This window comes from Anarhichas minor, unplaced genomic scaffold, assembly GCF_050575085.1.
Source record: "Anarhichas minor isolate MPS153535 unplaced genomic scaffold, ASM5057508v1 ptg000014l, whole genome shotgun sequence".
Taxonomy (NCBI): domain Eukaryota; kingdom Metazoa; phylum Chordata; class Actinopteri; order Perciformes; family Anarhichadidae; genus Anarhichas; species Anarhichas minor.
This window is the reverse complement of record NW_027466460.1, coordinates 2,404,724-2,420,670: the sequence shown is the minus strand read 5'-3', so window position 1 is coordinate 2,420,670 and position 15,947 is coordinate 2,404,724. Positions and strand designations below refer to the sequence as shown.

At 40.9% G+C, this 15,947-nt stretch overlaps 1 protein-coding gene across 1 annotated transcript; it reads left to right on the top strand.

Annotated features, from left to right (window-relative positions):
- The first annotated feature begins 6,252 nt into the window (after nucleotides 1-6,252).
- Nucleotides 6,253-15,489, top strand: LOC142950158 (E3 ubiquitin-protein ligase TRIM21-like). The gene is made up of 10 exons (XM_076092061.1): nucleotides 6,253-6,752; nucleotides 8,934-9,114; nucleotides 9,448-9,543; nucleotides 10,201-10,290; nucleotides 10,440-10,583; nucleotides 11,745-11,892; nucleotides 12,206-12,250; nucleotides 12,391-12,417; nucleotides 12,523-12,698; nucleotides 15,121-15,489. Exons 1-10 carry the CDS (start codon nucleotides 6,253-6,255, stop codon nucleotides 15,487-15,489), a joined length of 1,776 nt encoding a protein of 591 aa, XP_075948176.1.
- Nucleotides 15,490-15,947: the final 458 nt, after the last annotated feature.

The window sequence follows — 15,947 nt, the reverse complement described above, 5'->3', positions numbered from 1 at the left end:
AGATGAGCAATCATTTCTTAAACATTGGGTTACCAGTAGAAGCATGGAGAAAAAAGGTAAACAGAGAGGACGGCACATGTGTGTTCAGCCTGACATATTCAATTTATTCAGAAACATTACGGATTAAAGATGGAACATAAAAACACATAAGAGGAATAGAAGCAGAGATTATATAATAGAGATTTATTTATTAAATATTTCATTTTGTCATTGAAGCTGTTTAAAAAAAAAAGAGTAAATAGATTATCGGAAATGACCTCTCATGTTGTGAGGAAAGATCCAGGAAGATGTTCAAATCAGGGAGTAAAAAGCTAAAATAAATAACCAACAATTCTACATACATAATATTTGATATTGTCATGGTAATGTGATATGTTGCAGCAAAGTGCTGTCCCATTCCTATTTACACTATTTTAAGCCCTTACAGCCTTTTACCAACCATTTACCAGGTGGTCAGTAAGTCTTAAAACTGCTTACCTTGCACAAAGGATCTTTCTCAATCCTTCCGGATGACCAGCCACATCCCGAAGTCCCAGAGCGTCCTCCTTCTCTTACCACGCTTCGTCGGCAGTAACCTCGGCTGAGTTTAGCCATCCATGTTCAAAGTCTTTATTTGGCCCGTTTCACATGTAAGTAATGAAGTAATGAAAAAAGGCCTTCAGTGCTGTCCTACTACAGTTGAACCACCTCCTAATGACCTCATTATGACGCCACAGCTACGGGTTATTATTTGTTTTGTGTAAAAACCTCATATTCACATGACACTGCAACATTTGCCAAGTGAAATAAAATGTTACCTGAAGCTCAACACGTAAGAGGGCTACAAATACACTAACTGCAGAGTGCAGATACATGAATACACGCATGACGGGATGCTTTGTCATTAACGGACAATGCATATAGTCAAAATCAATGTAATTAACACAATGACAAGAGGAAACTCACAAGAATAGTAACATATATTTATATGACAACAAAGCAGGTAGAATAATATGAAACACGATTCAACAGGCCTCTGCACATTCCAGCAACACTGCGGCGCTAAAACACGCATTCCGCCACACACTCAAGGGCACCATTAAAATATTATTCACATCAGAAGGAACTATATTAACCATATCATAAAAAACAATACGATAGAAAAATTAACACAGTTAACGCTACTGCTGATGTAAAAAAACAAAAGCAGTTCACGTACCAAAGCTGCTGTTCACTGCAAGACAAAGTCCATCCTCCTTTCTTTGATTACAAAGAGTTTAATGACGCGGTTGTACAGTAACGTTACATCGGTGCGGTTCAGTTTCAGCCAGAGGTCCTTCTCGATTCATGGATGCCAGTGATGACAGTTGTATTTCTTAAATATGTTTTAATGTGTTTGAGGGCTGAAAATGTCCGCTCGACAGAAGCAGCAGATATTGGGATTGTCACCGCCAAACATGCCAAAACGCTAAAAATGTAATGTCACGTAAAATCTTCTTGCATATCTTTAAACTTGCTAACTCTTACTACTACAAAGTTCTGCTAGCTAGCTTCACAACAGTCACGCTAGCCCACTGACCAATCAAGCTGCACGTTAATGCTGACGTACTTGCATGCCAGCTAGCAGGCTCTGACATGTCAAAGAATACGCCCAACGTGTCAAACTAAAGATCTGATTGGTTGAAGACTATGACAATCAACAATATCGTCCCCATTTACTTAAACTGCAAAGGGATTCACTTGTAACTCTGAAGGCCTCGGGCAGATTTCTTTTCTTAGAGACAGCATAGGGCCGGAATCTGATTGGATAAAAGCTCTACTTAAAACAAGCTGCACTGGAAGTGCAACTAAGGAAGACAGTAGCTATGCAATGAGATAATAAGCTAATGGGAAAAATATTTAAAATACATGTAGTGTATTTATGAAAAATGATAAAATAACTATAACTTTGTGATTCTGTCTCGGCCCACCACTGAAGTAATGCATCAGTTATGTCATTCTGTCCTTGTCTAGAAAGTAAAAGAGCAGAGAGGAGTCAGTGTGCTGCAGAGGTATGGGCAGAGAGAGAATTTAAAAAGGCATACCTTTAACTGCTGCACCTGTCGAGCAGGTTGGATTGGATAAACTTTGAGGGGGGGCAGGGGAGGGAGGGGTCAACAGCACAATGACAGAAAGAAGGACGTCAAAAGGAAACGAATGTGACAACTGGTGAGCAGACACTGGATTAATATAAGGAGAAAAGACTGTAGAGAAGGAGAGAGACAGTCGGCACTGAGAAAGTCTTGGAAATACGCTGCATCTGTTTACCACTGACATCTCCTCCTGAATCCCTTCAGTCCTTACAGAAGGTAAGGCCTGTCTAACTACGGCAGAAGAACTGTGGAACCTGTGTGTCTCACATGTTGTCTCTTATATTATGAAGTTCTCTTTTTTAATGTCTGGATAGCCTCAAGTCCAAGCTAATGGAGTAAACAGAGTCTGTGGGACTCCAAAACATTGTCTGTTGTCTCAAAGTAACTCCTGTATGTGAGATAACAGGAGTTACTTTGCAGGTATACAGTATTTGTGTACTGGTACTCAAAGCTCCAACATTAACACATGGAGAACATGTTAAAAGAAGGTTCAACCTAACCACAGTGTTTGTTATGTGTCCAGCTAAAAGCCAGTTTTAGTGTTAGATCATTGCTCTATTGTTAGAAGTATGTTATTGTGAGTGTGTGAAAGAATGTGATAAGGTGGATAAGTGGAGACTGAAACTACCTCTTGATCCTACGGAGGCTGAACACACTGGCTTTGGACAAAAGCATCTGCCAAATGAATGTAATGCAAACAGAATGTCAGACAATGCAGGTGTGGGTGCCAGGCACGTTATCAATAGCATTTGGAGCCTGTTTACACTGTAGCTTTACAGTTTCACCATGCAGAACTCAACCCATGACTGACGTCTCAATATGCAACAATGCACCGAGTGCTACTGTTGACAGGCGATGTAGAGCTGCGTTGTATAACCTCAAATTGTACCTGACACATGAGATCAAAGAGAAGCAAGTTTAAATACGTGTCTTAGATATGACAAGCCCTGGAGCAGCACCTCACATCTCTGATCACCAACTTCCATTCAGATCCAATTGAGTAAGTTCACAAAGGACAGGGAGTTGTGAAAATCATTCAACGTGAAGGTGTATAAGTAACCACACTTTTGAATGAAATGCTATATTCACTGTGTAAAGTTGAGCTGTAGTTGTGTGGGGTGTTCAGTTTGGATAAAACTCTGCTAGAAGGGTCTAAACTAGTTCACATTCACATCCATTCATACAGTTTGCAGGTTAAGTGTCATGCCCAAGGATACATCGACATAGACTGGAGGATCGAACTCCCAATCTTCCAATTGGACCCGCTCTACCATGAGCTAGATGTGTCTCACTCTAAACTCTAAATACTGGCACTATGTGTACTACAGCTGCTTGTGTGTGTGTGTGCGTGTATTCTATTCCTCAGTAATAGAATGCTAAATGTTGGATCCCTTCTTCAGATCCGTACAGGCTTAGTTGTGAGTTAAATTAGGATTCATTTTGGGAGCAGATTAGTGTTAGGGTAGAAGTTAGGGGACAGATACAATAACAGGTAGCAGTACAAAGGTGTATGTGTGTGTGTGTGTGTGTGTGTGTGTGTGTGTGTGTGTGTGTGTGTGTGCTTTCTACAGACACTGAGAGAGACAGACACATAATTAAACTAATCTAGCAATTAAACTTCTTACAAAGTGTATCCATGACTCAGCATTTATCTGCTAAATAAACAGCTGGTTATGCAGACACTGCAGCTGACACCAACATGGCAAATAACAGGTGTCCCATAAGTCATTAAATCTTCCAAATCATTGCAAAGTTCAGTAGTAAAATGGTTGTGTAAAATAGTATAATAGTGACCGATTATGAAAGAATACTAAATAACCACTAAAATTAACAATTAAAGGGGTAGTCATAGTGATTTAGTATGTCGAGCAAAATGATCTCAATGATATGAAAAATCAGGATGTAGGACGTAAGTTACTCATTACTTTCTTCTTCCAACAACTGGAGAAAGTTGAATCATATTAACACCTGAAACCAGCTCGAGGTTTAGTATAGAACACTGATAACGACGCTACGTTAGAGCCATGTGGTTGTCTGAGAAAGATATACACCCTCCTGCCAATCAAGTACTCGCTCTTTGCCTGTGGTGAAGTAACATTTTGCTTTTATTTCAAAATGTTAGCAAAATATCTGAAAAACATTTATAACTTAATGGACAAATTGTTCCTGGACAACTGACTTTTGCTCTCAGCAGAGTTTCCTCTGCAGTTCTCCCCTCCAAAGTAGTTACAATTTAGTAACTGAAGGTGTCCTTGAAAAAGGTATTACTGTGATGCTTCAGTCTTGGAAAAAAGAGACATAGCGGCATACTACCTGTTGTGCGTTTATCCAGCCAATGATAAAGAATAAGGCTGACATTGTTCTGTATTTGTCTTATTGTCATGGCACTCAGACATAAGTCGAATTGTTCATACTAAAGATGTAAATCTTTAAAAATGGCTCACTAGTTTGTAATTTAAATTATTTTAAAGGTCCAGTATTTTCCTAAAACAACTGGTCACTGTAGTTTTAAACAAATGGTATTCAAACAGGACAAAATAGTGCATTAGTGTGTGTGTTCATGGTAAAGAAGGAGCATGTCAGCCAATGCAACAGTGAGGTTCACTGATGTGTTTTTAATATGGCTCACAGGAAGAAGAGATTTATCCGGCTTTAATCTACACACAGCACAGTGTTGGTTTTGGTCTGTTGTTGTCTGTAAGAAAAATATAGAATATCACCAGATTTATCTTCTAAGGAAGCAGTCTGGTACCTAATATTTCAAACAAAGAGAAGAGGAAGTGTGAATGACTTGCAGCTGTTTGTTGCCATGATGACCTCACGGTCAGCAGGCGGAGTCTAACTGGTCCAACCAAACCTGAATTTCCTGATCTTGCGAAACTACTCACTAGTATTGTTTGAATGTGTATGTGAGCATGGGTGTGTTTAAGTGCAGGAGGCACACACTCGTTCAGATAGACTGACGTTCTACCAGAGAGGAGTGCAATGCTTCTAACAGTGCTGCTTCATGTGTTATTACACTCACTCCAACAATTGAAGCTGTTTATGTGTCAGGTTACAAGTAAGATTTGTTTTGGGTGAGGCCAAGGGTTCAAGTTAAGGATTAACATTAAGTTAAATTCATCACCAAATTCCAATCACAGCATTGTAACTAAACCACCTCACTGTCTGGTAATAGATCACTGTTTAGCCCACAGTGTGTTGAGTAACCATGCATTGATGGCTCGTAAAATTCTGACGGTAAGAAAGAAGAACATTTAGCAGCTCCAAGGCTGGATGATATCCTATACTTTCCTGAGCCGTATTTGATCAAATAGAAAGTAAACAAACAACTAATGTTTTTCCACTGTTGATTCATAGTGGATTTAATGATTTGATATGTATTTACTCCTACCCTTTGCATAAAGAGTATTATGGATAATAACTAATTAGCATGTCAGATTCCACTGGAGCTGAGAGAGGAAAGTCATTTGAGTGAACTGACTTTCCTTAATTTGATGAATCGTCCTCGAGCTGGGCTGTCAGACTAAACGGAGCGTGTATTTGCTAAAAGGTCCAAGTGAGAAAGATGAAATATAAGCCTGTAAGTCCACTTTGAGGGCTCATTTAGATGCAGGGACACTACATAGCAGTTTATACTGGTTTGAGGCTGGATTGAAAAACTCTGCAAAGTTCCTCTGATGATGCATCACTGAACAATAATGCATCAGGTTGTAGAGAAAGTAAGCAATTAAGAAAAAATATATTTTCTGCACTGAAATGAATGTGTTTTTTCCTGAAATATTCTGTAGTGGTGGTACTGTCAGTGATCGATTGTGTAATCAGCTGTTGCCTTAAATGTAAATAAGCAGATTGTGAGTCTAGACAGAAAGCCAGGCCTCTTCATGTGAGTACATCTGATTCCACTGTATTTCACATTACCATAGGAACCTGATTGAGTTGTTTTTTACAATGCCTGCAAGTAAAGAACATTTTCCTTTAATGCATCAGGTTGCATGATCTCTCACAACCAAAACACAACAATGAGCAGATGAAGATTGTATGTCTGTCATTCGGGTTTTAAATATCCTGAATTACGTATTTCTTTCGTATTTATTTCGTATTTCTTTCTATCTCTCATACAGCTTCACATTGGATGACTATGGCGCTGTCTGCGGCCTTTCTTTCTGAAGACCAGTTCACCTGCTCGATCTGTCTTGAGGTGTTCAACAACCCAGTCTCAACACCATGCGGCCACAGCTTCTGCCAGGCCTGCATCTCCTACTACTGGGACGGAGGAGGAGGCGCCAAATTCTACCAGTGTCCCCTCTGCAAGGAGTCCTTCCGCAAGCGGCCAGAGCTCCATATCAACCGAACTCTGAAGGAAATCACTGAACAGTTCAAGGAGATGGCCAATGCTGGAGAGCCAATGGATGGAAGAGAAGGAGGAGTGGAGGATCCAAATTCACATCATCACCACCTGGCCCTGTCTCCACCCCAGAGGCCAGGAGAGATGCCAGAGACCATCTTTACTGAAATGATGACTCGTTTTCAGCAGCTGCCGACTCCTGGGTTTCCTCCCTCCTACCCCAATGACCCTCAACCCCAAAGCCCCAACAGTGAGCTCCTCGACCCGCCTCCACCCTACTCACCTCCCCACAGGTGACAAACTACATTCCTTAGACTACATTGAAATGGGTTTGACTTATCTTTAACGCTCCACAGAAAAGGCTATTACTACAATAGTAATGGTTAGTGAGTAATTGTCGTATAATAGTGCCACAAATTAACCTCACTTTAAAAAAAAACCTGACACATTGATGGTATGATGTTGGGTGTGCTAAATTAACAGGAAACATGCTGAGACAAAGAAAAGTGTAATCTGGGAGCAAGACTTGCTAGGGGACCTTTAAGGCAGTATTCAAGGATTCAAAGATAATTTATTGTCATTCACAAGCAAGGACCACACCATCAAATGTAACATCAGCGTGTAACAGATGTATTGAAGGTAAACGTGATTGAGATGCGAGGCTTGAACTTCGTGTAGCTCATCCGGTTAGCCGAATGAGTTGTGGGGACTTCGATAGGGAATCCGCCGTAGCACCCGGGCATGCCGAACCCCCTCAGGACCCTACGTAGAGGAGAGGAGGAGAGAGAAAGAGAGAGGAGGAGAAAAAACAGAGAGGGAGGGAGGGATACCGAATACAAGAGCGGACCAGGAGGAGCAGGTTAGGCGGGTATTTATGGGTATGCAGGAAGTGCTAGGGTTGAGGAGTGGTCCTGCTCCCAAAATTCCCGGAGTCAGGTGGTGCTAGAGGTCCTAGGATCATAAAATAAAAAAGTGTAGAAGTAGAAGGTCAAGGAGTAAACAACAGAGTTTGAAGCCTCACTATCCCTGGCAGAGGTCTCTGAGGTAATCTTCAGTGGCAAGGCGACAGGTGTGGATGACATTTTCCCATAATAGTATAATAGGGCTGCAACTGACAATTATTTGCATTATTGATAAATCTGAAAATGAATTTGATTTAATTTAATCCCCGTTTCGGGGGAGCAGCGTGGCAGCAGGCGTGACCTCTGTGAAAGGTCTCCTAACTAAATGAACCTCCCAGAGATTGTCAGGCTTGTGATAACAGCAGGTTTATTTCACATCTGCATCTATGACAAAGTCTAAAAGAGCAGATGGTCATCCCTTGTGGACAAACAGCACATGTTCTGTCTAGAAAGACGGCATCATGTTAATATTAGCTAGCTATGCTGGCAATAACACACATGAAACAAATGGTTTCTTCAACCATTTAATCTAAGATAAATGATATCCAACCATATCAATCTAGTGCCATTGTTATGTGTATTTTTCAGAGAGCAGATCCTCCATCGCTTTGATCCTCCATAATTCTTTCCTATTGCTACTCAGGTACAAATTTACAACAGTAGATGGAATATTTGTCCCATTTTTCAACTTACACAGGTACGTAGACCCAGCAGAGTAGGGGTATTAAGAATTAGTCCAACCCGATTTGTCAAGTCTTGCCTATATCATTAATCCCTCTAAAGCTTTAGGTATCTATAGTATAGAAGAAAATAAAAACAACAGCATTATTGAACAAGATTTTACCGAGATATACTTTACCATCCCTTAGCTGTTGTTTAAGAATAATGGACAGCTCTGTTTCATTAAAGGCACTGTTTCATCCTGCTTGCTTTTCATTGTTGTAAATAGAACTTTGGGTCGAGTGTTGTCCACAGACAAAAGAGAGACGGCAGGCCGGCAAATGGACAGTCAATCGGAGAGAGAGATCCAAGCTACGAATTGCTGTTATTCTTTGATTTTGAAATAGCCATGTTGTTAATTATGAATGATACTCTGTTTTATGATCACATTCTCCCATCATTGTGACTATTTGACTGTGAGATTGGCAGTTGAATCAGGCTCCTTCATTGAATCGTAAAATAGTCGACTGTGCGGGGTCACTCCTAGAACAGTACACTGGCAGCATAAATACACCGCCATGATTAAAAGGGCGTGTGGGAAATGAGTTGCACTGAGAGTCATGTGATGTGCCCGATAGCGATGTGCTTCACTACGATGCGACAAGATGTTATATCTTTCTCATTTAGCAAATGGATAGTTAGCTATCTAATGTTAGCTTGCTAATTACACCATGTTTTCACGCTAATGTTACACTGGTTACAGAAAATGAGCAGAACATTTTTGCATCATTTTTTAATATTATGAAATTATGGTTGGACTTCGGCTCAGGGTGAAGTTACGCTGAAACAGTAAAATTATCAAATTAGGTAATGATTCAATTTCCATGTCTCTGCCTAAATGTTACGACGCAGGTACACTCTGAGCGGTCCCGGTGACTCCTCCCCCAATGTGCCTCTGTGTCCCATCCACCCGAGAGGTCTGGAGTTCTTCTGTCGTACTGATAACACCTGCGTCTGCTGCATCTGTGTGGAGACAGGAGAGCACCGAGGACACAACGTCATCCCTGCCAAGATAGAGTGGCACAACAAGAAAGTATTGGTTTCAGTTAGGGAGCGTTGTCTAACTGGGGACAAAAATGATGTTTTTACAGTAATTATTTTCAAGATTGTTCTAAAAGATTGTTTCATTGAGGTTGTATTAAAGATTAAAACCTTTGTGACTTTGGCAACATCTAATAGAATCCAAAAACAGTTTACAGCCATTGTAAGTCTAATTTCTAGAAGTTTTGCATCCCACTCACTTGTGTTAGGCTACTGTAGGTGCATCTGGCATAGAACATGTGACCGGCCTGGGACAAGGCTGGTGATTAGTCATAGACAGTAACGCTATACTCCTGAGTAAAGGTGTGCTTGCTCTCTTCTCCAGTCCCAGGTAGGTATTGCAGAGCTGGAGCTGAAGAATCGCATCTGTGTGAGAGAGAGGAAAGTGGAGGAGATACACAACTCCTTACGAGAAATACAGGTAAGTTTTTCCTTCTGCACCAAGGTGGATCCTTTTTCAGGGTCAGTTCTCTTTTTAGATTGCGGACACATTTAAGAAATAGCAGAATTGGCACTAGACTGTCCATCCTGACAACTGGAGAGGAGCTCACTCATTCAGAGCAGATGTATTTAAAGAAATAGATCAAGTTTAAGTCCAGATGTATCTTGGAGTATGAGAGGTGTACAGGTGCTGCCTGATCAGACTGCCGTAATGCATTAAATATAGCAATGTGGGCCTACTTTCTGTTTCTGTTAAAACCTTTTGAAAGTTTAAACCGAACAAACTATCACTTTTTACCAACTTGCATCTATTTAGGATATTTATCTACGGATATTTCTCATTTTCTCAAAGAGAGATGTTAAATGATTGAAATAAATAGTGTCAGATTGGGACCTACAGATCTTTGCCAGTATGCGACATGTGCTGTAATTAATATTGAGCAAACTGGCAGAGGTGGAGCTATACAATTCGGGATCCTAATAACAGTTCACTCACCCCCCAAGCACTCTTTATCAGTGGTTTCCAGTCAATATCCTCCTCACTGTTTGCTCATGAGCTTAAAGAAGTAGCTGATTTGACAAACTTCCAATGAGTGTCTTTAAACAACTCACATCTATTGCTCTTCATCGTTTATAGGCTGCTGCTGAGAGAGAGACAGATGGAACTGTTTGCATGTTTTCCAAGCTGATTTCCAGTTTGGAGCGCCGCCAAGCTGAAGTCTTGGAGGTAAATAACACCGATATAGAGAGAATCTCTGGACAAAAACGTCTTTTCCGTTTCCACTGAAATAAAAGTAGGCAAGTCCTCTGCTTATTAACGGAGGAGGAGCATTATGAGGTATATTAACTAAGCTCCATGGCATCTGTTACCCCCAGGTGGTAGAGATGACTCGGAGTGCGGTTGAGCACAGAGCTCAGGGCCTGCTGAGGGAGCTGGAGGAGGAGATCGCTGAGCTAAAGAAGAGGAGTTCATCACTGAGCCAGCTGGCTCTGTCTGAAGACTACGTACTGTTTTTCAGGGTACCAAGATAACACAAAAAATACATTAATAAATATGCATTTAATAATTAATCCACTAGTTCATTTTAGATTTAGTCATTAAATCCAGAAACTTCTTGGCAGCAGATTTATGGGAGTGTGAAGAATCTGAGGTACCTTTTCCGCTGAAGGAACTTTTCCAATAACCCGGGACCTTCTGTAGGAACCCAGGATCTTTGGTTGCATTTTAATGAAGGCAACCTAATAATAGTTTTGGTTTCTGGGCTGTATGTATTACCGTATTGGCCAGAATATAAGACAAGCCAGGTTATTTCTGTTGGAAAAAAGACATTTTAACCAAGATCAGTCCAACGACAAGATTGTCCTGATCCTTGAACCCTTTCCCTTATAAAAGTGAAACATGAAATATTATGAAAATGTCCATCACATTCTAGTGTAGCTATTCCAGCTATGCTTTGAAGGGCAGCTAATTCCTGATTCTGTTTACCAGTCAAATATGCCTACTCCCATCCTGTTAATAAGCTCTTGGAGGTGGTCAGACTGCTACAATATGGTACCAACAACCATAACAACGTAACTAGCATAAACACCACTGGAATCTTTTTATGTAACGTTATGTCTCAAGCGTAAGAGCCTCAACAACATTATGTAAGAATCGTAAAGTCAACATTGACTTTTGGACACAAACAGGAGTCCCCTGGGTGAAAGTCCTGTGTTTGTTTGACCCATCCCTCCCATTTGCACTGAGTGGACTTCCCCTCTTGGTATACCCATTATTATAACATTTCATTTTCATGCCACGTAACTTTCAATAATGGTCACTTGATAAACTACATTACTTGCTCTGACCCAATGCAAAAACGTTGACGTTCACACTGAGGTGTGTTATCTTTCTGTAATAGGGTCTCTCAGAACCCTGTATCCTCTGCTAGGGTTTTTATTAGACCACTTTAAGTTTGCCAAGACAAAATATCCATGGTTCACTCTTACTCTCTGTTATCAGGTCTCAACAAATGCCTGTCTACTGGCTCCCAATATTATGTGTTACACTGTTAACATGGAGGACCCAGTGAATGATCCACCAGCTGATAGAGGGATTTTGAGATAATGTTAACCAATGCGGATGTATTTTTTTAAGCCTGTTGAAGCCACATGTGTTGTTGACATTTCTTCTACCTGCAGAGGTTCCCTGCCCTGTCCACCCCTCCACAAGCTAAGGACTGGTCCAGTGTCTCTGTAGGGTCTCAGCTGACCTCAGGGGTGATTCTCAGGACTGTCAATCAAATGATGGAGCGCTTTGGAGAAGAGATGCAGAAACTGCCCAAAGCCTGTAAGTCTTCATTCAGACCAAGAGTAGTCAAGTAAAGATGTTGAATTTAAGGGAAACATTTGATTAAAAAAGACCAAGACCATGGGTGGATTCTCCTTCATTTTTTACTGCGAAGCTTAGAACCAAATGGACCAACTGTACCGTAGCAGTACCTTCATGTTTCCCACTGTGGTAAAAGACAACAAATATCCCATATATTTTTGTTTTAATATGTCTCATTCGGATTCGGAGCTTAGATCATATTCATTTAAGGCTGAACTGGACAAGATCCAAACAGCAGTGTAAAAGAAATGTTCTTTTCCCTAATCTACAGGCCAGCAATCCTTGTTGGACCAGTCTGTACCCAGGCCCAACCCAAGTAAGATTCTGATGAGCTAACAGCACAACATGTTATGTAGTTCAACTTTTTTCTGATCCTTTTAAATTCAACAAATCAATGAGAAAGTGTCAAAAATAAATAATACAATTATTTATGAATATATTCTCTTTTATTTGCAGAGATTAGGAGGGTACAAGAATATGCAGGTCAGGGTTAAAAAATAATTCCTGCTTTTATGTCATTTTCACTCATGGAGTGCTATTTTCATTGGTAGTTTAATCGCCAACCATCACTCTCTCTCAATCTGTCAGACGACATCACTTTAGACGCCAACACAGCCCACCAACGTCTCATCATCTCAGCAGATGGGAAGCAGGTGCACTGTGGAGATCGCAATCAGTCGGTGCCCGACAACCCGGAGCGCTTTGACCGGGTGGTGTGTGTGCTCGCCCGCCAGGGCTTCAACTCAGGACGGCATTACTGGGAGGTAGGTGGGACACAATGTGAAGCTGTGTACGTGTCCATGGCAGTCGTCCACAAAGGACCCATGTGCGGCACCTCGCCAACCACAAAGCTTAATTTTGAGTCAGCAAGCTATTTTATATATATACATATTGCTAAAAAAAGCATTTGTTGTGTGCATACGGGCACATGCACACATTAATCCAAAAATGCTTAGTGAAAATAGTTGTGTTTGGAGAGTACTTGATACAATTTATATAGTTTTTTTGTGAACTATTCCTTAATGAATTATTAACACATGTATGGAATGGGTAAATTAATTAGTTTTTACTTAAGACCTTAAGTATTAAATGTATTATCAATCGGAGGCGGTACTTTGAACTCCTGCTTTATACAACTTCTTCCAGCCTGGTAGGACACACCTAACCATTACCACAATGTTAGTCGGTCATCTGCACTGGTCCAGTCCAGCAGATGACGACAACGTGACGAAAATTAGTGGTCAACAGCAAGATGGCTAAACTGTAGGCTGTAAACATTTCACATTGCACTAACTATCACAGAAGCTTTATGCCTCAGTAAGCAGAATATGACACCATCAGTGTTTTTATGAAAAACAGGAATGAGTTAACTTTCAGCATTTACTTTTTATGGAGTGAAACTGAATAATTGAGCATGTACATTGCTCCTTCACATTTGATTGGACTGCTAAAAGTGGGCGGGCTTAGCATGTAGCATGATAAGGAGCTACAGAGGACTGTGGCTCCACACACACCTCCTTTGTCACTAAAAGTTGCAGATTGATTGATGGATGTCATGTTATTGGTTGAAATTGGTTGGTATCAGCTTACATAAGCACACGTCATATTTTGTTTTACAGGAAGAAAAGCTGATTCAAATTTTGATTTAAAAATACGAAGAAATAGATTTTTTGTAATTTATTTTGCATATATTGTTAAATAGGTGCACAATATAACGGAGAATGTGATCTTAAAGGGTGAAAATTCCATCTCAACTTTAAGGAACCCATTTTCTATCATTTAGAAAACTGACGACCTCTTACTAAGTGACATATTTTATGGATATTTAATATTATATTCAATGCATGAAAATAAGAGTATAGAACAACTGATAAAATGTACAAATAATGATGCATTTTGAGCTGATAACTAGGAAAACAGAAATGAGTGAACTTTCAGCATTTATATTGAATTCAAATGTTATAATTGAAATAAACAATAAACAGAATTTTTCTGCTTAGTGAGAAAAGAGACAGTTAGATGAAGCAGCTGAGCTGATGGAGAGAGTGTTTGCTAACTGTCTTCTGTAGTTGGAGTCTAAGCTTAGTGCACCAAGCTGGACGACAACACAACTTGAGTGTAAACAGAAGCCCTCAGTGCCTGTAGTCCCACCTAGATAACTAACCATGCTGGTGAGTTCCTCTGCAAGTGTTACGATGACACAGCTAGGGTTCTCTGAGTTCTTCCCCATCGAGGCTTAAAAAATCATACCAAAACCTTTGGGAAATTTTCGAGCACATGCTCATCCTCATCTATTGGGTTGGTAAATCAGAAGGGAAGGCCAGGTTCACAATGTGAACGTGTTCTCATCTACTGTCGGACTGAGACTGAGGAAATGCCATCCTTCCATCTGATGTCCAGATTTAAAGTAATTATAAAAGCGAGGAATCTCTGTCTGTCTGTCTGTGTGTCTGTGTGTCTGTCCTTCGCATATCCACAACCACTCATCTGATCCACTTCATACTTGATGGGTGCATTCTTGGGGACCCCGTGTAGTGCTTTGGCAAATCTGGTGCAATTTTGACACATGACACGTTTAATATGACAAAACTTTGAATAAACAAGCACTCAGCGCTCTGTGTGGCAGTGGGGGCGGAGCTTCAGGGCTCTGCAGGATCTGCAGCAATTAGACAGCAGCTCATTGACTGCAGTTCACTTTTGCTGTTGGATGCTTGATGTACTTGCTGAACTCCCTGAAATCAACAAGCACAAGCAGATAGCCTACACTAACAGAGCCACTCCAACTAAAGTAGTGTAAATGTTTGCCGTACTAACATTTACCGCCAGCCAAATACCTCCACTCATTAAATTCATGCTCTACTTTATAACCACGGTGGTTATGTCAAAGCAAGGGACTATTTGGACATTGAGTTTATTTCACCGGTGGTTCTGAGTAGCCTCGACTTTAACACAACTAGGTCATGGCAGGTGTATTGCCGAGGACACAAGGAAGCACAGTGTTGAGTGTGAAGTATGAGAAGTGCTCCAGAAAGCTGTCAGCAGTAACACCACAGGCCAAACATTCAGTTCTGACCATGCATGTTTTGAACGGGCACTGCACTAGTTTCATTGCAATTTAACATTGAACTCACCCTGATGGAAAGTCTGCACTCCACCAGTAAGCTGTACCTCACTGTCCTCTTCTAGGTGGAGGTGGGAGCAAAGACTGACTGGGACCTGGGAGTGGCAAGTCGGTCCGTCAATCGGAAGGGCAAAGTCAAGGTAAGCCCCGCCCATGGCTATTGGTTCCTCAGCCTGCGGGATCGTACCGAGTACGCCGTCCGTACAGAATCCTCAACCAACCTGACAGTCAGCCTCAGACCCTCCCGGATTGGAATCTATGTGGATTATGATAAAGGACTGGTGTCCTTCTACAACGTGGAGGCCAGATTGCTCATTTATACATTCACAGATCATTTTTCTGACACCATCCATGCGTTCTTCAGCCCCTGTACCAATAAATCAGGACGGAACGAGGCTCCACTGATCATTTGTCCTGTTGCAAAGACAGAATGAAATGAGCCAACAAGTTAAGGACATCTTCACTTATGAGCCTCCACATGCGTATGTTGGAAGAAGACTAAGATGCACAAGCAGATGTGATCACATCTGCATTCATTCCTTCATTGCAATAGAGCAGTGGTTCCCAACCTTTTTTCTGTAAAGTCCCAGTGAAACAGAATATTTGAGCTATGTACAGTTACAAGAGGCATTGAAATAGAATCTTTCACATGTGATTGGACTGCTACAAAGTGGGCGGGCTTAGCATGTAGCATGATAAGGAGCTACAGAGGACTGTGGCTCCACACACACCTCCTTCGTCACCAAAAGTTGCAGATTGATTGATGGATGTCATGATGTTATTGGTTGAAATTGGTTGGTACCAGCTTACATAATCACACGACATATTTTGTTTTTGGAAGAAAAGCTGATTCAAATTTTGATTTAAAAATATGAAGAAATTTATTTTTTTG